Here is a 22,196-nt window from a genome sequence, read left to right on the forward strand (position 1 = left end):
TATTTAAAAAAAAAAAACCTTCTGTTAAGGTCCTTTAAATAATTTTTTCTTAATAAATTTTTACTTTAAGGAAAATGCCGAAATAACATTGAAATTAACATCGTTTGGGACATTACTAACATGGATGTGTTCGTAGAACCATAAATGCTTTTCATCATGATATGAGTGAGAAACATCTATGATTTCTATGCATGCGAATATCCCCAATAATGTCAATTTCAATGTTACTGTAGCACGACTCTTTATTTAAACCTAACCATTGGGTTAGCTCGATCATGACAACTGAGGTGAACAAAACTACAAAACAAGTACAAATCAAGATGTTGTCCAATCTACGTTAAAAGTTTTACTAGTAAAATTATTGGAGTAGAAACATTGGCTCCATGGGTTGATTTTGGATTTTTTGTACAGTGGTGCAAGTGGTTACTTTATTGACGGTCCCATCGATGAAGAAGATTAGATATAATAAAGAAAAAATACTTTTATTTGTGGAGAAAGGTATCATTTTCAAAATCATACTTGCAGAAAAATTACTATTGTCAGATAGTTGACACATGGTGTAGACAAGTTACTTACCCATTCGTCATTTAAATAAATTTTTTATTTTTTATTTAATATATTAAATAAAAAATAAAAAATAAAAAATTACCCCTCCAAATTTTTAGCATTATATGAGATACCCCTGTAATTTTAAACTGATGACAATGACATACATACACCTTGACTTAAGCCTTCCACAAAAGACAAATAAAAAATGACCAAAATGTTTTATCTTTAACCTCTTGCAAAATACACAATTTTTCACTCAAAAATCTGTCATCTTCAAGCTTTTAACCTTAATTTAAATTATTTTTAATCTCATCTTCAATCCATTACGTTCAACCCCTGATTATAATATATGACCTAAGGAACATAAATTGTAAAAAGAGGTTTCTAATAATTTTAAGAATCGTAATTGTTTTGTTTTTTTAATTCAGAAGTGTAATGTTGCATTTATGATATTTTATTGAATAATAATGAACTATGGTCAATAGGATGCCAATATTATGAAAATGAACTTATCTGTTTAAAATTGATTTGAAATTTAGGGATGACAAATGCCAACCACTACTCTATTATTTAACCTTATCTTTCTAGAAGTTTATTTTAAACCTAACGGGCAAGGCATGCCACTCAAATATATAAACAATTGGTTAAGTTATCCAAGAAGATTGCTTTGGGCCATAACTTGTCACGTTAGGATAGTAGATTGAGTTTGCCACGTGGGATAGTCAAATTATCACAATTCTTGACTTTATTGTTCTCGTTCTAGACTTTCGAGAATGTTTTCGATGATGTGGCTTATGGATCATAACTAATCCATTTTTGTGAGTTGTGATTATATGACTTGCCAGTTGGTATACTTAAATAACTCCATGTCCTCACAAGTTTGAGTATCGTATTGGGATACACAATTGCACTTCACCATAAAAGTGTATCCCAAGGGAATCATGTATTTTGATATGTATAGATCTATGATTCTCGAATTTGTCCACATCATGGAGTCATTTGAGCATAGCAGGACTCTTTCAAGAATGACATGGACTAACAAAAAATCAAACTGATAATGTTCAATTCCAAGATAATGATTTAATAGTGTTGATTCCAGCACCAATTTCAACAATAATATTAAATAATAAAAAATAAAAATAAAAAAACGTAACTCCTTATGAGACTATGCAACATAACATATGTTTGAGAGGTAACCTCGTGGAGGGGAATGAATTAAATCATGCTTAATGTTGATTGTAGTTTTGAACCTCAGAGGAATAAGTCATAGTAGTAAGAGGAGGGCAATTCATGATTTTATCAGAGAAAGAAATTAAACCTAACGGATTTTTGTGAAATTAAGGTTGAGTTTGAAAATTCACTTGGTTTTCAAAAAATATTTATGGACATGTATGGCCTGGTTGGAATCTTCGACGTACAAAGTTGAAATTTATACGAATCCAACCAATTAATATATGGGTCCCGTTCGGCACCCAACCATTTGCCCAATCATTTTTGTCCTACATGGATTAGAAGTTTTAGAATAGGCTGATTTTTGATGAGGATGATCTCCACGGTTAGGAGATCATCATCACCAAAAATCAGCCCATTCCAAAATTTCTAACTCCATAAAAAATGATTTACAAAAAATGGACGATCCACAATTTTTCAAGTTGTAAACATGAGGTTAGAAGTTTTGGAATAGGCTGATTTTTAGTAAGGATGATCTTCTAACCGTAGAGATCATCCTCACAAAAAATTAACCTATTTCAAAACTTCTAACCCATATAAGACAAAAATGATTGGGTGCTGAACATTTCCCTTAATATATTGTTGAGTAATTAGACGTGGGGATGGGTTTTTATTTGCATTTTACAATGGTATGCGCAAAGAACATAGAGAAGGAAAGGGAAAAAGTTTTTGCATGGAAATTGGACGGATGGCAGAATCAATTCCTTAGATTTTTTATGGGTGATTTTAATACACTAAGATTTCTAGAGGAGCAGATAGGGCCATCCAGCTTCTATAAGAGTTATGAGAGATTTTAATACTTGTGTCGACAATGTTGGTCTCCAAGATTTAAAAAACACTAATGATTTGTTTTCTTGATTTAATAAATCTGCAGGAATTTCAACTTGACAATTTAATTTTGAATCGTGATAATCTGACTTACTCACATGGTATACTTAATAGATACCTGCTTGGGAATTGTAGATATGTACACTTTGGAATACATAACTTGACTTATCTATTAAAAAAAAGTGTATCTTGAAGGAATCATGTATCCTGAGGAGTACAGATTTACAGCTCCCAAACATGTCACGTCAAGGGTGTTGATTGAGTGGCAACCTGGGTAAGTAAGATTATCGTGACTATTTAATTTTTCATTAATGATTGTTAATTACCTACCATCGGGAGTCTGATCATACACCTATTGGATTTTTATTTCCAACAATAATCAAAATTATTCAAATTATTTTATTTTTGGATTGTACAAGCTGGGGTTAGAAATATCGTTATGGGGGCTTTGAATACATATTTGTAAGGAAATCCTATGCTCAGAGTTACTATCAAGGTACGGTTGGTTATATTTTCTTTGAGAGCTTGGAATGAAGATAAATTGAGAAATTTGAATGTTAAGAAAATCTGAGGCAAAGCAGAAACTTTTAGATATGCAACAAAACTTCCAAAAAGACCCATTTAATGATTTTCTCGCGGGAGAGGAGTCAAAAGCTTTTAAAATTTACAACCAGGAATTGAAGTTAAAAGAAAAGTTCTATAGAAAAAGTTCCAATTGATTTTTTTCTTATTTCTAGATCGATCTTGTTTTGGAATGTGTTTCGTCTCTTAGATATTCTGCGTGGATCAATGGTTCTTCCCATGAGTTTTCCCTAGTTTGTTGATCACCCTACCATTTACTCTAATTATGGAGGCCTTTCCAAGCATTTCCTTAGAAAAAGTTGAATCTGGAAATATTTTAGTTCCAATCATATACATGGTACACCTTGGATTTCACATGGCAGATGATGTGGTGTTGTTTTTCTTAAAATGTTGAATCATCATTAGTTTTTATCCGGAAAGTTCTTGATATTTTCTACCAAATCACGAGGCTTGGATTTAATGATTCGAAAGTCAAGTTGTTTTTAGTGCGTCTTGTCGAAGTCAACAGTGTTGTCTTCAAATTCTTGGGTTTATTAAAGATGTGTTACTTATAAAATACCCAGGCCTAATGCTTTTTTCCTCCCGTTTAACTTATTCCATGTGCCAATCTTTGATCAATTGAGTGTAGAAAATAGTTGAGGGTTGGAAATCGAAATATCTTTCATATGCTAGGAGATTTAAGCTTATCAAGTCAGTTTTCAAACTTCAATATTTATTAGCCGGCTTCCCTTAACATCCTGGCTACTATGTTAAAAAAAATTGAGCCAATTCTAAATTTTTTCTTATGAAATGTGTTGTGTGTGTGAATATTTTTGTGAAGCTTACTTAATAATTTGATCAAACACTTATTGAGAACTTAACCAAATACATTATATGCTACATCTTTCAAGACCTTGTTTGATAGTGGTAATAAAGGATAATTTGGTATGAATTTTTTTAATCAATTTTATATTATATTTATTATTATATATTTTTTTACAAATATTTAGTTATAAAATTGTGTTAGAACAATAGATGAAATACATATTCCAACATTGATTTCTATTGACGAACAAATTCCTTTTTGTAATAGAAAATTAATGATTACTCAAAATATTTTGGTGGAATGCTCATTTGACTTACAAGTTCAATATGTTCTTGTTGGTTGGGAAGATTCTACTATGGATTTGTGTGTATTAAATTTAGCACTTACAAGGCCCACCAACAAACTTGATGTACCCGAATGTATAATACACATTTTACTTTTATATACCTATATCAAATATATATATATATATACTTGATGGGTCGGGTTCCATGTACACATATATCTACTCATATATCTACAATGTGTTTTGTCTTATGTGGCTAAAAGTTTTGGATTGAGTTGATTTTTTGTGAGGATAATATCTATGATGAGGAGATTATCCTCGCTAAAAATTAGTTTAATCCGAAATTTTTAACCTCGTCAAAAGTAATTTACAAAAAATGGTTAGTTCACGACTCATAAATATGAAGTTTTAGAATTAGTTGATTTTTGCCGAGGATGATATACTTGTCATAAAGATCATCCTCACTAAAAATCATTCAATCCGAAACTTTTAGCCCACATAGGATAGAACATGTTATAGATATATGAGTAGATATGTGTGTACACGGATCCTGATCCATATTTGATATCGGTAAATATTATCTTGTAGATAAAGGTTATGTTAATATGCCGGGATTTATTCGTTCATATCGTGACACTCATTATCACTTGAAAAAACTTTTCATCCCAAAAATTTTTAAAAAATATTCAATTTTCGACATTCATCATTATGGAATGCTGTCAAACGTATTATCAGGATACTATAAAGGTAGTTTTCTATTTTGAAAATAGCACTCTCATACATGTTTGAAATACAAGTAAAAATAGTTACAGCATATTGTATTTTATATAATCATATGTGGAGATAGAAGAACAATGACTTATTTTTTGAAATGGAAGGGTTGGAAAGACAGCAAGAAATTAACATAGAAACTCATCAAGCTTAAATTCAAGATCCAGAAGTTCTTAGTAGAAAAAGGCGACGACAAGATGTTAAGAGTTTTTTATGATCAATTGTAGAGGTAATGTGGAGTGATTTTCAAAAAGGATGATGATGAAATATTTCTTATTTTTAGTTAGAATTTTATTTTTTGTTTTAAGATTTTACTTTGTGATACTTATGTCGATATTAATATTTAATATCAAATTTGAATTTGAAAATTTTAATACACCAGAATAGACTCGCACCAGTGTCAAACAAACAATATAAATACTAAACCCATATCAGGATTAGTTTCAGATAAACAATATGAAAACTAATCTAGCTCAAGATTAACCACCATAGGATTAGAGAAAATCCAATTCAAGATATGTAAAACAATTTTTGTCGCGACCAAACAAGACTTCATTGTTGAGCCTACCATTTTAAATTGATTACTCCAAAGGTGAACAATTTCTATTAGAAAGTGCCAGGAGAAGGTATAATCAAAATAAGCACAGACGTATCATTTTCTTCTAAAAGAGGTGGGTTGGGAATCATGGGTCGTAATTCAGATTTTGAAATGATTTTTGCCAGTTGGAAAAATGTGAAGAAAATGAATAAATTAAGATCAAGTTGAAGGCAATTAATCCTAAAAGTGTAAGAGATGCATCATATTATGATGCATGAGATACATTGTATCGTTGTTAATGCATTTCGAAATATAAGGAAAGTTGAGGTGGTGATTGAGAATAAAATATTTAGTAGGGCCCATGGGTTTCTACATGGTATCAAAGCTAGTAGCCACAAGGATGTAGGAGACATGTTGCACGTGAGGGGGAGTGTGAGCGATAGTCCTACATCGCCTAGATATCAAAATCTTGGGCTATACATAAACCTGGGCCAATCCTCACCTTACAAGCCATTTTTGTGAAGATGAGTAAGGCCCATGGGCTTCTACAAAAAGCTTGAAAGTTTTCTAAAGTAAAAGATAAGAGTGCTGATTTTTGAACTCAACCTGACGGAGGGACTCAAAAACTCACCGACATAGCATGGACAAAGAATCATAGATTCTATCTCTCGGGATACACAATCGACTTGACCGATCTACGATCTGCAATTGTGTATCCCAAGGGTACACTCATGTATCCTGAGCGAAAGAATCTCTGGTTCTTTGCGCATGACATGTTAGTGAGTTTTTGAGTCCATCTCTCAAGTTGAGTTCAAAAATCATTAGTTTAAAAGATGTTCCCCAAGTTAGTTATCATTTCCTTTGATTCTCAATATTCTATTAAAAGTATAAAGAGAGAGATTGATGCCTCATAGAAGTATGAGGAATTAATTAAAGATATCTGGATTATTTCAGATTTTTTCTCTCTCATGTGTTTTTTTACTTTCATTGGCAGGAAGCTAATAAGGCGGCCGCGGGCTTCTTGGCACAAGACTTGACTCTTATGGAGGGCGGCCGCGGACTTCTTTGGCAAGAAACTTGACTCTTATGGAGATGTTTTTGTTTTTTTTTTTGTGTTGAGGAACCTTTAACCCCAACTTATCAATCAAAAGAAGAAGAAAACAGACACGGATAATGGTTGCTTCCACTCCCCAAGATAATAATACTTACTCAAAAGTTGGAGAAAGAAATATTTAATGGGAAAATCTTGTCACTTCCACACAAAAAATAAATAAATAACGACAAAAAAGAGAGTGGGTTTGTGTGATTGCCAATGCCATGTCATTAAAAAAATGGCTTTTTCAAGAAATGTGGTTTGTATGTGTATGATTGAGTATTTTGATAGAAAAATTATTTTCTACGAAAAGTGGTTTACCATTCTTGGTGGAATATTTTTCCCAACCTACCCGAGATTAATATTGATTTTTCCAGCTACATCATCTCCTTGATACAATAATCAAACGTTGAAATTTATTTTAAATACACCCACATAAGTATTAGATATCGGGTTAAACCTAATAAAACACCATTTTATTTATAGAAACGTAATGTGTTCTTGGCGCCATTAGAAGTTGATGAGACTGATATCCCCTAACCATTCTTCCTAAATGGTGTAATATTTGGATGGAGTAACTCTTTAATAAATCTATCAAAATTATTGTAAGATGATCCTCCTTCCTTAGTAGCTTCTTTTGCTTTTTTCTTCCCCATTCCAAAGCTTTGTTCCTCATCTTCTTCCCTTTCTCTCCTTCCATCAACTCCTTAACAATTTCCTCAATCTCCTCTCTTTTCACATTGTTATTGATCTCCATACCGATCTCCCAGACGTTGCATGCATATCGACAATTTGTTTGTTGCTCCGCGAAGAATGGCCAACATATCACAGCTACTCCACCACAAATACTTTCTAATGTAGAGTTCCAACCACAATGTGTTAGAAATCCGCCAATCGAAGGATGGGAGAGTACTTTCTCTTGTGGGCACCAATTTGCTAGCAAACCATGATCTCTAGTCTCTTCGATGAAATTTTTGGGCAAAATTGCAGAATCACCCATTACGACATCGGGTCGAATGATCCATAGAAATGGGTGTTTGCTATTTGCCAGTCCCCATGCAAACTCTCTCAAGTGTTGGTCTGTCATAACTGTTACGCTCCCAAAATTTACATAAACAACTGAATTGGGATCCATTTTATCCAACCATTGTAGGCACTCTGAGTCTTCTTTCCATAGGCTCGATCCCATCGACTTTAGTTGACTCTCGGGTAAGTGGTTGCCGAGCATTGATAAGGGACCCATAGTATAAATGCAAGGAAATTTTGATGAAATTGCTTCCAAAACCTCATGTTCCAAGTCATCAAACGTGTTGAAGATGATTGCCGAAGCCTTTAAACAGTTTTGTGCTTCCTCCCGCAAGAAGTCGAACATGATGTCGTTCGGATCTGTTGTTCTTACAAAGCTGGGAAGGTCCTTGAATCGGATATCTCTCATACCCGGTATCCAGTCAATTGGGGTATCAAGAAAGCCATTGGTAAGGTAGCTAACATCTGTGGAATCATGAAAACAAAGTCTGATATTTAGGTGTAAGGAACATATACAAGAATTACCTAATAGGTATCCAAATGAAATGGAAACAAATTAGTCCCTTTATAGGTTATTTTACTGTTTAAAATGATCATTATATGCTTAAATAACAACAAATTATGCTCCATAAGTTATTGAGAAATTTACGAAAACGTGACCAACTTTTGTTGGAATTACGATTCTGGCTCACTGTTCATTTTAATTACTAAAACGTGAATAATAACAATATCAAAGGTTTTAAAGTGACTTGATAATCATTATCTCACAGGTTTCACTACTTTTTACAAGATCGTCACTATACAAACCAACAAAATTGTCACTTTGGAGGGAAAAAATAACGAGTTTGTCACTTTAAACCTCTGATTCGTCACTTAAAAAACCTGTGATTTAGCACGTTAACTTTTTGGCAATTAAAATGAATAATCAGTCGGAATCGTATTTTCATCAAATTCGGCTCATGAAATGGTAATTTACCCTTAGTTATTCTTTTTTCAAAAAAGGAAAAAAAAAAAAAAAAAAACATTTTCGATATCGACTAGAAAAATACTTAAATGAGGGATATGTATTCTTTTTTATAAAACAAAGCTAAAGGAATATTTTTGACAGGAAAAATATAAAAGTTATTGTTAATTTCAAATTTTACCATTCGGGTAAATAAGTTGAGTAGTGCACCATTTTGATAATTTTTCAATTTTTATATACCATTTTGGTAATCTTCCCAGTTTTCTATCAAACTTTTTACAGTCAAAATATTATTCATTTCATCAAACCAACAGATTGTATTTCACTATAATATTATATAGGGTTGGGATCTGTTAATTCCTAAGAATGGCTCATGAAAAAAACACATGATCCCAATCTTTTAAACACAAAATCCAATGATTGAGATTTATGAGTATCTTGATAACATAAATCTCAAAGATAATTATCCTAACGATAAATCTCAACCATTGAATTTTACATTTAAAGGGTTGGGATCATTTTTTTTTTTTCTTTCATGAGTCATTATTAGGATTCAAGCGATCCTGACCCAATATTATAAAGGTTTTTTTTTTTAATTTTTATTAACAAAACCATATATCATAAAAAGGAAAATGCTGAAGTGACTGTGTACCACACAGTGCTAATGTGGATATGTGCACGGAACCATGGATGCTTCCTTGAGATACGAGTGAGTGAAAAAGTATCATAATTTTCATATAAAATTATCATACAAGAATTATTCTAAAGTAAATAATTAAAATTAATACTACCTTTGAGTGGCGTAAGACCTCTTTCGGCAAGCTCCCTGTAATGGATATAACCCATGAAGCCGCAGGCCGAAGCGGTCCAGAATTGAACCTCTGGAATGCCTAGTATCCGACCCGCTTCTATACCGAAACTCATCACGCCATCAGAAACTATACATGTTACTCGAGGAACATTGGACGATGAATTGAGCCTCACAACAAGATCCACAAAAGGGCCCAAGCAATTCTTTCTAGTGGAGTCACATAGTGATGGGACATCTTGGGTGGCGTCTCGATCGGATGGTGGTAATCCATCAGGTATGGTTTCGAATCTAAAATCGGGTACACCGTTTAGTGTAGTGGTTCCTTTAGACCGCAATAAGCGTCTATGATTGAACTCAGTGTTAACGAAGGTTATATGAAACCCTCTCGAGTGTAGAAGCTTGGCCAGTTGCATCATGGGGCTAACATGGCCTTGTGCAGGGTATGGAACACAAACTGCATGTGGCTTCTCCGCTACGACCGACATCATTTTCGCTGTTACAGACTTATAGTGTATCCTAAGCTCCTATTCGTATGGAGCTTTGCCACCCTAGAAAGAGGTCCTTATATAAGAAAGAATGGCCAAATGACGATAAATCTAATATCTAATTATTTTTTTTATTTTTTTGAGATATGCTATTGGCACCCAAACTTTTCATTATTATATCTCTAATTATGTAAGGGTCTTGTTAACGTGTTCCGTACACCAACCGTTAATTGCAATAAATAGTTAAATACATTATAGATAGAGTAATGCTCGGGTGACACAGGCCATATACTGTGATTCTCACAGTTCTGAGGTTGTACAGTATCCACGTCACCCACTTAAAGAGTCAACTGCCACGTCATTTTTTATTTATAAAAAAAATCAAAAGAAAAACCTAAGGTCTTCTCTTCTTCTGTCAGCATTACTCCATTAATATATGTTGATGTTTTCTTCTAAGTGACTAAGGGGGTATTTGTTTAACGCTGATTTCAGCACTTAATGCTAAATGCAATTCAGCTTCAGCAATCAGCACGTTTGTTTACTCCACATTTTCAGTACTTATTACTGAAAAATAAGTGAAAAGCATTAAGTGAAGTTGGATCACTTAATTTTTTTGCTGACGTGGTAAGCACCGGTCTTTTTCAACACGGACAAATATACCTTTATACTTGAAATGATATTATCTTTTATGTCCTATGGATAATGATATAAGCACCCTACAAATTAATAAGGCAACCCACCCCAATATTATCTCTCTCATATTTTCTCTCTCATCTACGTATTTAAATAACATTAATTCAAATTAAAAAAAAATTTTAAATTTACTTTTTAAATGATGTGGAGGAGAGAGAATTTGTTCGACTAGGTTCCCAAAATGAATTTCATTAAATTTAATATTTTTTAAATAAATAATTTTTATTTTTGGATTTTATTTATAATTTCCCCTTAAACATATAACTGTTGAAAATGATAATATAGTCAATTTATCAGTTTTTAGCATTAAGTAACAAACAGATTTATGTGATTACAATGCTTAATTTGAATTAGTTCAGCATAATTTAGATCGGTAAACAGATAACAATTTCAACACTTAAATTCAACGCTTATACAGTTTCGGTAATTATAATCATTCAGAACTTATTTGTTTAGCATAATAAACAGTACCTAAGACTAAAACTTAAACAAAATTGCAGAAAATACCATTAAAGTTATTAAAAACTATTGCTTCTTTCGATTAAAAGTTAAAACCCATCTCTCTCTCTCTCTCTCAGTTGCAACAAATTTCTATGTAATTGAAATAAAATCTGTAAATTTGTTCTATTTTTGAGGGGTTTTATGTAAGTAATTAGCCCTTTAAGAACAGATTTTCTACAACTTTTTGAAATCTTCTCCGAATATATCTCACAAGCTAGTTTCAGACTCTGATAAATTTTTAAGTCGGACTGATTTAGGGCAACTATAGATAATATTTGCAATTTCCAAGTGAATTTCAACGACTGGACTTTATATTGTTAGAAATTCGAATTTTTTAAGATTCACACTTCTGGTTTCCACATAAATTCAATTCCTTATTCGCCAAACAAACCCCTAGATTAATGGGTTTTCTCTTAATTTGCTTTTCTCTCTTTTCTTTTGCAGTATTCCTCCCCACCCCCACCTTTTCCCCTGTTTTGAGACTCCATAAAAACAAAAAACAAAAAAAAAGTAGGGCTTTAGATTATATTTAGGTTCTCTTTTTTTCTTTTTTAAAGAAAAAAACCCCATATTTGTCCCACCTTATATTTCCATGAGAAGCCATGATTGGGCTTTCATGCGAAATTTGTTTTGATCTTTTATTGGATTTTCCTTAAAGTGTATAAAAAAGTAAGATAGGATGATTATATCCATTAAAAATCAATTTTTTTTAGCAAATCTCATCTCTTGGTATTTTTTTTATGTTATCTCTCATCTTCATTTTATTTTTTTTCTTTTCTAATACAAGGTTGGTTTTAATTTTATTGAATTTTGACTGAATATGGTTGGAGACACATTTCCAGATCTTGACAATGGTACTCAAGTAGACAACAAGATCTTACAAACACTCCAAAAGAACTTTGGTCAAGTCCAAAACATCTTGGATCAAAATAGATTGTTAATCAATGAAATTAATCAAAATCATGAGTCAAAGATACCCAATAACCTCAGCCAAAATGTGGGTCTAATTAGAGAGCTTAACAAAAACATTAGGAAGGTGGTTGATCTTTACGGCCACCTTTCGTGCCCTTTCACTAAATCCATGGAATCTTCATCTAAGGTGGTTTTTTAATAATTTTATTGGCTTTTTCTGCAATTTTGTTTAAGTTTCAGTCTTAGTCTCTTGGAAGAAAATATCAACATATATTAATGGAGTAATGCCGAGAGAAGAGGAGACCACGTTAGGTTTTCCTAAAAAATGTTGTGGCAGCTGACTCATTAAGTGAGTGACGTGGATACTGTACAACGCCAGAACTCTGAGAATTGCAGTGTAAGGCTTGTGTCACCCTAGCATTACTCAAATGTTAATTATGATTAAAGAATCTTGATAATCTAACTATCCCACGTGGCAAACTCAGTCTACTACTTTGCCTTGACAAGCTCAAAATCGTAGATCTGCACTCCTTGGGATACATGACTGCACTCCACATTTAAAAGTGTATCTCAAGGGAATTATGTATCTCGAGGAGCTCATATCTATGGCTCCCAAATTTATCACATCAAATAATCGATTGAGTTTGTCATGTGAGGTAGTAAAATTATCACGACTCATGATTGAAACTTTAATTCTTTAATATGTTTAAAAACTTGATTTGATTTAGTAAAGTTACTTACCCATTTTTTATTTTATTAAAATATTTAATGTGAAGTAGACATTTACCCCAAATTATATTAAATAAGATGACATATTCCTCGACCTTGGTCTTCTTTGAGAGAGAAATAGAAAATGATTTGAATGCCCTTATCTTAAACCTCCAGCAGAAACTATGAACATCTTCACCTCTACAGTAAATTACTTTAACCTCATCTTCAATCCATCAAATGAGAACTTCACCTTTAATTCTATCCTAAACTCTTGATATATTTACCCAAAAATCTGTTGTTTTCTACTTCCTTAGGAATCCTTTCTTATTCTTGAAGTTTGAAGGAAAAATGAGCTAAGGTTCTTTTAAATGAAGACGATGAAAAAAAACATTGGTATTGGTATTGGTATTGGTATTAGTATTAGTATTGGTATTGAAGTTGACTGCTTTGAGGAAGAAAAATTAAGAATTTTTAGCAAGAGATTGAAGATGGGGTTATTTATGTCATTTTCTCTAGTCTCTCAAAAGACAAAGGTCAAAGAAAGCATGTCACAGAAAACACAAAAGGGTATGTCAAATAGGAACCAAAAGGTTGAGGCACATATTTAAATCACCCAAATATGTATTATTAGTCAAAAGAAGTGATTTATAGATTAAAATCTTCACCCAACTTTATTTCAATACACATCTCAAGGCATTAGTCGACACAGCACAAGACAAGCAGCCCGAAACTCAAGACTAGAGATCTACACCTCCCCAATCCGAGATTCCATGTGGGATGATTAACGAAAAATGATTTAGATTGGATGCAATAAGATTTATAGTTAAATTATATTGTAAGCCCCCATAAGTAGTAGAGGAGTTGCCATGTCTTAAATATTTGATTATTGAGCAATGTGGAGAGATTTTAAAAAAGGATGATGATGAAATATTTCTTATTTTTAGTTAGAATTTTATTTTTTGTTTTAAGATTTTACTTTATTGTTGATATTAATATTTAATATCAAATTTGAATTTGAAAATTTTAATACACCAGAATAGACTCACACCAGTGTCAGACAAACAATATAAATACTAAACCCATATCAGGATTAGTTTCAGATAAAGAATATGAAGATTAATCTGGCTCAAGATTTACCACCACATGATTAGAGAAAATCTAATTCAAGATATGTAAAACAATTTTTGTCGTGATCAAACAAGACCTCATTGTTGAGCCTACCATTTTAAATTGATTACTCCAAAGGTGAACAATTTTTATTAGAAAGTGCCGGGAGAAGGTATAATCAAAATAAGCATAGATGTATCATTTTCTTACATGGATGTATCATTTTCTTCTAAAAGAGGTGGGTTGGGAATCATGCGTCGTAATTCAAATTTTGAAATGATTTTTGCCAGTTGGGAAAAATGTAAAGAAAATGAATAAATTAAGATCAAGTTGAAGGCTATTAATCCTAAAAGTGTAAGAGATGCATCATATTATGATGCATGAGATACATTGTATTGTTGTCAATGCATTTCAAAATAAGAAGAAGGTTGAGGTGGTGATTGAGAATAAAATATTTAGTAGGGCCCATGGATTTCTACATGGTATCAAAGCTGGTAGTCACAAGGATGTAGGAGACACGTTGCACGTGAGGGGGAGTGTGAGCGATAGTCCTACATCGCCTAGATATCAAAATCTTAGGCTATATATAAACCTGGGCCAATCTCACCTTACAAGCCATTTTTTGTGAGGATGAGTAAGGCCCATGGGCTTCTACAAGAAGCTTGAAAGTTTTCTAAAGTAAAAGATAAGAGTGCTGATTTTTGAACTCAACCTGACGGAGGGACTCAAAAACTCACCGAGCATGGACAAAGAATCATAGATTCTGTCTCTTGGGATACACAATCGACTTGACCGATCTGCCATCTGCAATTGTGTATCCCAAGGGTACACTCGTGTATCCTGAGCGAAAGAATCTCTGGTTCTTTGCATATGACATGTCGGTGAGCTTTTGAGTCCATCTCTCAGGTTAGAGTTCAAAACTCATTAGTCTAAAAGATGTTCCCCAAGTTAGTTATCAATTCCTTTGATTCTCAATATTCTATTAAGAGTATAAAGCGAGAGATCGATGCTTCAAAGAAGTATGAGGATTTAATTAAAGATATCTAGATTGTTTCAGATTTTTTCTCTCTCATGTGTTTTTGACTTTCTTTGGCAGGAAGCTAATAGGGCGGCCGCGGGCTTCTTGGCATGAGACTTGACTCTTATGGAGGGTGGCGAGACTTGACTCTTATGGAGGGCGGCCACGGGCTTCTTGGCAAGAAACTTGACTCTTATGGAGATGTTTTTGTTGAGTAACCTTTAACCCCAACTTATCAATCAAAAGAAGAAGAAAACAGACACGGATAATGGTTGCTTCCACTCCTTAAGATAATAATACTTACTCAAAAGTTGGAGAAAGAAAATATTTCATATGTGGCTTTGCCGACCATATTAAATATTTAATGGGAAAATCTTGTCACTTTCACACTAAAAATAAATAAATAAGTGGTTTGTATGTGTATGATTGAGTATTGTGATAGAAAAATTATTTCTACGCAAGTGGTTTACCATTCTTGGTGGAATATTTTTCCCAACCTACCCGAGATTAATATTGATTTTTCCAACTACATCCATCTCCTTGATACAATAATCAAACGTTGAAATTTATTTTAAATACACCCACATAAGTATTAGATATCGGTTTAAACCTAATAAAACACCATTTTATTCATAGAAATGTAATATGTTCTTGGCGCCATTAGAAGTTGATGAGACTGATATCCCCTAACCATTCTTCCTAAATGGTGTAATATTTGGATGGAGTAACTCTTTAATAAATCTATCAAAATTATTGTAAGATGATCCTCCTTCCTTAGTAGCTTCTTTTGCTTTTTTCTTCCATTCCAAAGCTTTGTTCCTCATCTTCTTCCCTTTCTCTCCTTCCATCAACTCCTTAACAATTTCCTCAATCTCCTCTCTTTTCACATTGTTATTGATCTCCATACCGATCTCCCAGACGTTGCATGCATATCGACAATTTGTTTGTTGCTCCGCGAAGAATGGCCAACATATCACAGCTACCCCACCACAAATACTTTCTAATGTAGAGTTCCAACCACAATGTGTTAGAAATCCGCCAATCGAAGGATGGGAGAGTACTTTCTCTTGTGGGCACCAATTCGCTAGCAAACCACGATCTCTAGTCTCTTCGATGAAATTTTTGGGCAAAATTGCAGAATCACCCATTACGACATCGGGTCGAATGATCCATAGAAATGGGTGTTTGCTATTTGCCAGTCCCCATGCAAACTCTCTCAAGTGTTGATCTGTCATAACTGTTATGCTCCCAAAATTTACATAAACAACTGAATTGGGATCCCTTTTATCCAACCATTGGAGGCACTCTGAGTCTTCTTTCCATAGGCTCGATCCCATCGACTTTAGTTGACTCTCGGGTAAGTGGTTGCCGAGCATTGATAAGGGACCCATAGTATAAATGCAAGGAAATTTTGATGAAATTGCTTCCAAAACCTCATGTTCCAAGTCATCAAACGTGTTGAAGATGATTGCCGAAGCCTTTAAACAGTTTTGTGCTTCCTCCCGCAAGAAGTCGAACATGATGTCGTTAGGATCTGTTGTTCTTGCAAAGCTCGGAAGGTCCTTGAATCGGATATCTCTCATACCCGGTATCCAGTCAATTGGGGTATCAAGAAAGCCATTGGTAAGGTAGCTAACATCTGTGGAATCATGAAAACAAGGTCTGATATTTAGGTGTAAGGAACGTATACAAGAATTACCTAATAGGTATCCAAATGAAATGGAAATAAATTAGTCCCTTTATAGGATATTTTACTGTTTAAAATGATCATTATATGCTTAAATAACAACAAATTATGCTCCATAAGTTATTGAGAAATTTACGAAAACGTGACCAGCTTTTGTTGGAATTACGATTCTGGCTCACTATTCATTTTAATTACCAAAACCTGAACAATAACAATATCGGAGGTTTTAAAGTGACTTGATAGTCACTATCTCACGGGTTTCACTACTTTTTGCAAGATCATCATTATACAAACCAACAAAATTGTCACTTTAGAGGGGAAAAACAGCGAGTTTGTCACTTTAAACCTCTAATTCGTCACTTGAAAAACTTGTGATTTAGTACATTAACTTTTTGTTAATTAAAATGAATAATCAGTCGGAATCGTATTTTTATGAAATTCGGCTCATGAAATGGTAATTTACCCTAAGCTATTCTTTTTTCAAAAAAGGAAAAAGAAAAAACATTTTCGATATCTGATAAAAAAATATTTAAATGAGAGATATGTATATTTTTTTATAAAACAAAGCTAAAGAAATATTTTTGATAGGAAAAATATAAAAGTTATTGTTAATTTCAAATTTTACCATTCGGGTAAATAAGTTGAGTAGTGCACCATTTTGATAAATTTTCAAATTTTATGTACCATTTTGGTAATCTTCCGAGTTTTCTATCAAACTTTTTTCAATCGGAATATTATTTATTTCATCAAACCAATAGGTTGTATTTCACTATAATATTATAGGGTTGGGATCCGTTGATTCTTAAGAATGACTCATGAAAAAAACACATGATCCCAACCCTTTAAACACAAAATCCAATGATTAAGATTTATGAGTATCTTGATAATATAAATCTCAAAGATAATTATCCTAAGGATAAATTTCAACCATTGAATTTTACATTTAAAGGGTTGAGATCATTTTTTTTTTTTTTCATAAGTCATTATTAGGATTCAAGACAAGGGCACTTGCCCTCATAAGAATTTTCAAACCTTTTGTGGAGTATTGTGCTATTGTGACAGATAATAATGACGGATAAAGAAATTTGTCGCTATTGCCCTCACAATTTATTTTACACTCTTAGTTGTCCTCACAAAAAAGAAAATTTACAATATTTTTTGCCCTCACAAAAAAATTTTCACACTTATATTGCCCCCACATGAGTAAAATCCTGACTCCGCCCGTGATTCAAGGGATCCTAACCCAATATTGTAAAGGGTTTTTTTTAACAAAACCATATTATAAAAAGGAAAATGCTGAAGTGACTGTCTTTCACATAGTGCTAATGTGGATATGTGCACGGAACCATAGATGCTTCCTTGAGATGTGAGTGAGTGAAAAAGTATCACAATTTTAATATAAAATTATCATACAAGAATTATTCTAAAGTAAATAATTAAAATTAATACTACCTTTGAGTGGCGTAAGACCTCTTTCGGCAAGCTCCCTGTAATGGATATAACCCATGAAGCCGCAGGCCGAAGCGGTCCAGAATTGAACCTCTGGAATGCCTAGTATCCGACCCGCTTCTATACCGAAACTCATCACGCCATCAGAAACTATACATGTTACTCGAGGAACATTGGACGATGAATTGAGCCTCACAACAAGATCCACAAAAGGGCCCAAGCAATTCTTTCTAGTGGAGTCACATAGTGATGGGACATCTTGGGTGGCGTCTCGATCGGATGGTGGTAATCCATCAGGTATGGTTTCGAATCTAAAATCGGGTACAACGTTTAGTGTATTGGCTCCTTTGGACCGCAATAAGCGTCTATGATTGAATTCAGTGTTAACGAAGGTTATATGAAAACCTCTCGAGTGTAGAAGCTTGGCCAGTTGCATCATGGGGCTAACATGGCCTTGTGCAGGGTATGGAACACAAACTGCATGTGGCTTCTCTGCTACGACCGACATCATTTTCTCTGTTACAGACTTACAGTGTATCCTAAGCTCCTATTCGTGTGGAGCTTTGCCATCTTAGAAGAAGGTCTTTATATAAGAAAGGAATGGCCAAACGACGAATGTAAGTCAAATTATCTTGTTAACGTGTTCCCTACGCCACATGTTAATTGCAATAAATAGTTAAATACATTATAGATATTTTTGGTATATTTCGTAAAACATAATTTTTTTACCAAAATACCCTCTAATTCCAATTTCCAAATGTATTATTGCACTTTAAAGCGTGCCTTTAGGGAATCTGTTAACAAGGCCTAAATGTTAATTATGATTAAAGAATCGTGATAATCTAACTACCCCGCATAGCAAACTCAGTCTACTACTTCGCCGTGACAAGCTCGAAATCATAGATATGCACTTTTCAGGGTACACGACTGCACTCCCCATTGAAAAGTGTATCTTAAGGGAATTCTGTATCTCAAGGAGCACATATTTATGGTTCCCGAATTTGTCACATCAAATAGTCGATTGAGTTTGCCACGTGAGGTAGTAAAATTATCACGACTCATGATTAAAAATTTCATTAATATGTTTAAAAACTTGATTTGATTTAGTAAAGTTACTTACCCATTTTTTATTTTATTAAAATATTTAATGTGAAGTAGACATTTACCCCAAATTATATTAAAGAAGATGACATATTCATCGACCTTGGTCTTCTTTGAGAGAGAAATAGAAAATGATTTGAATGCCCTTATCTTAAACCTCCAGCAGGAAACTATGAACTTTTCTCCCAAAACATCTTCACCTCGACAGTAAATTACTTTAACCTCATCATCAATCCATCAAATGAGAACTTCACCTTTAATTCTATCTTAAACTCTTGATATATTTACTCAAAAATCTGTTGTTTTCTACTTCCTTAGGAATCCTTTCTTATTCTTGAAGTTTGAAGGAAAAATGAGCTAAGGTTCTTTTAAATGAAGACGATGAAAAAAAACATTGGTATTGGTATTGGTATTGGTAGTAGTATTAGTATTAGTATTGAAGTTGACTGCTTTGAGGAAGAAAAATTAAGAATTTTTAGCAAGAGATTGAAGATGGGGTTATTTATGTCATTTTCTCTAGTCTCTCAAAAGACCTAGGTCAAAGGAAGCATGTCATATTAAACACAAAAGGGTATGTCAAATAGGAACCAAAATGTTGAGGCACATATTTAAATTACCCAAATATGAATTATTAGTTAAAAGAAGTGATTTAAAGATTAAAATCTTCACCCAACTTTATTTCAATACACATCTCAAGGCATTAGTCGACACAGCACAAGACAAGCAGCCCGAAATTCTAGACTAGAGATCTGCACCTCCCCAATCTGAGATCCCATGTGGGATGATTATGAAAAATGATTTAAATTATATTGTAAGATGCAAGGACCCCCATAAGTAGTGGAGGAGTTGCCAGATCTTAAATATTGGATTATTGAGCATCACATATGGTAGAAGGGGAAGAAGAAGACATAAGGACTATTGATTGTAGACAAAGACTATTTTTAAGAATATTAAAGGATACTTTGAAATTTGGAAACATAGAGACTTGGGATTTATTATATGTAGGATTTACAGCAAGCCTCAGTAACCAATTTCACGTGTTTTTTGTTTATTTATTTTATGTCTCTTGTTATGTATTTTTGAAAGCATGTGACTTATTGAAGTTGCATCTACTCAAAGAAAATTTTCTATTGGGAGATACCCTAAGGATTGATGACAACAAAGAAAACACCACATTCATTATGTATAATGGATCGGATTAGATTTGAAATTTAATTTATTTTGATGTGATAACTTGGGACCTAAATAAAGGATTTGGGGTTTGGTAAGGATTCAATTTGATAACTTATCAATTTGGTTATAGAGTCATGTCGTGATCCAAGAGTGCCACCATTTAGTAAAATTTGAGAATATAAATTATATCATATTTGTTTGAATATACTTTGCATGTCAATTAGGATTTTGTCCAATCTAACAAGGGCGTGATCAAGTTCTTGGATTAATTCTTATTAGATCATATTCTTATCAAACTGCTCTCAAATCGAGCTGGCCCATTGACTACCCTAATAATAGCAAACTATCGTCACTCGGATGGATGTCAGTATGGAAAAAATGAATGTTAAAATTGGTTTGAAAGATACTGATGCCAAGTGGCAACCACTAGTTCCTGCCGTACCTGATCCTACCATCGGCACAATTAAAGCTCTCCAAAGTTGAAAGAAGAGAATTTAATAAGGGACATCACCATCCATATTTCTAATTATTGAATATTTAATAGGAAAATCTTGTCTACTTCTTAAGGACTCATCGATGGTCCTTATGATGGTCGAGGATTGACTAGGTTACAAAAATGGCTGTTTTAGAAAAATTAGTTTTTCTATAAAAGTGGTTTGTTTTCCACACAACCTCCGAGGAAAGTCTTGTCTTCTTCTTTTTTGTTTTTTTTTTTTTGATAAATAAGTCTTGTCTTCTTCTTTAAAAAAAATTTTATTTTAATCTGATAAAATATATTTCCTCTCAATTCCCTACAAAAATGATCCTACCAATAACTTTTATTACTCTGACTTTTCACAATTTCTTCGGTCCATTTTCCAAGAGAGGGGGATCCGTAGAGAGATTTGCACGTATCTTGAAGCTCTTTCTTTAGTCTTTTAGAGATTTATGTTGAAAATAATAATAATAATAAACACAATCCTCTATTATAATGACCTAGAAAATTTTTATTTATTTATTTATCTTAACTCTACTTTTTGTCAAATCAAAATTTTGAAAATGTCCTATCATTGAACTCTCAAATTTAAATCAAGAATTTTGTTATCTTGATGTAAAAATCTCTCTAAGGATATGTTTGATAACACATTTAAAATAAAGTGAAAAATCAATTTTCATGAAAAATAATATTTTTTAAGTATTTGATTGCACATGAAAATGAAAATTTATTTTTCACCCCAATCAAAAAGTCCACCAAAACATGGATTTCACTATCTCATTTGTTATCATCACCATCTCCGATCACTCTCTCTCTCTCTCTCTCTCTCTCTCTCTCTCTATATATATATATATATATATGGGTCGCGTTATTACGACCCCCTTTGCGACACATCTTTTTGTCTTATATGGGCAAAAATGTTTGGAATGGACTGATTTTTTGTGAGGATGATCTCTATGGTGAGGGGATCATCCTGGCAAAAAATCATCCCATTCCAAAACTTCTAACCCCATCAAAATTGATTTACAAAAATAGGATGGTCTATAATTTTTCAACAAAAATCGGACGGCCTAGAAGTTTTGGAATGGGATGATTTTTTGGCAGGATGATCCCCTCACCATAGAGATCATCCTCACAAAAAATCAGCCCATTCCAAACATTTTTGCCCATATAAGACAAAAAGGTGTGTCGCAAAGGGGGTCGTAATAACGTGACCCTATATATATATATATATATATATATATATATATATATATATATATATATATATATATATATATATATATATATCATGTGCAATCAAACACTTGAAAAATGTTATTTTTCATGAAAATGGAAAATTAAGTATTTGAAAAATCAAACACTTGATTTTTCAAGTGTTTGATTGCACGTGGAAATGGA

At 33.1% G+C, this 22,196-nt stretch overlaps 1 protein-coding gene and 1 pseudogene across 2 annotated transcripts; both read right to left on the bottom strand.

Annotated features, from left to right (window-relative positions):
• Positions 1 to 7,136: 7,136 nt before the first annotated feature.
• Positions 7,137 to 10,036, bottom strand: LOC147403967 (7-deoxyloganetin glucosyltransferase-like; annotated as a pseudogene). The gene is made up of 2 exons (XR_015177668.1): positions 9,464 to 10,036; positions 7,137 to 8,173 (listed from the first exon to the last, which is right to left on the bottom strand). The product of XR_015177668.1 is annotated as a 7-deoxyloganetin glucosyltransferase-like (transcript).
• A 5,342-nt stretch (positions 10,037 to 15,378) lies between these two features.
• On the bottom strand, positions 15,379 to 18,625 carry LOC147403968 (7-deoxyloganetin glucosyltransferase-like). The gene is made up of 2 exons (XM_086439772.1): positions 18,050 to 18,625; positions 15,379 to 16,549 (listed from the first exon to the last, which is right to left on the bottom strand). The coding sequence occupies exons 1-2, from the start codon at positions 18,555 to 18,557 to the stop codon at positions 15,597 to 15,599; spliced, it is 1,461 nt and encodes a 486-aa protein (XP_086295898.1). The 5' UTR covers positions 18,558 to 18,625; the 3' UTR covers positions 15,379 to 15,596.
• Positions 18,626 to 22,196: the final 3,571 nt, after the last annotated feature.

The sequence above is a fragment of the Akebia trifoliata genome, chromosome 4, assembly GCF_017979445.1.
Source record: "Akebia trifoliata isolate Shusen 1 chromosome 4, ASM1797944v1, whole genome shotgun sequence".
Classification (NCBI taxonomy): Eukaryota; Viridiplantae; Streptophyta; class Magnoliopsida; order Ranunculales; family Lardizabalaceae; genus Akebia; species Akebia trifoliata.

Coding starts and splice junctions, on each gene's coding strand:
- LOC147403968 (XM_086439772.1), bottom strand. CDS start 18,557: ATGATGTCGGTCGTAGCAGAGAAGCCACATGCAGTTTGTGTTCCATAC. Junction 16,550..18,049: donor AGGTCTTACGCCACTCAAAG/GTAGTATTAATT, acceptor ATGATTCCACAG/ATGTTAGCTACCTTACCAAT.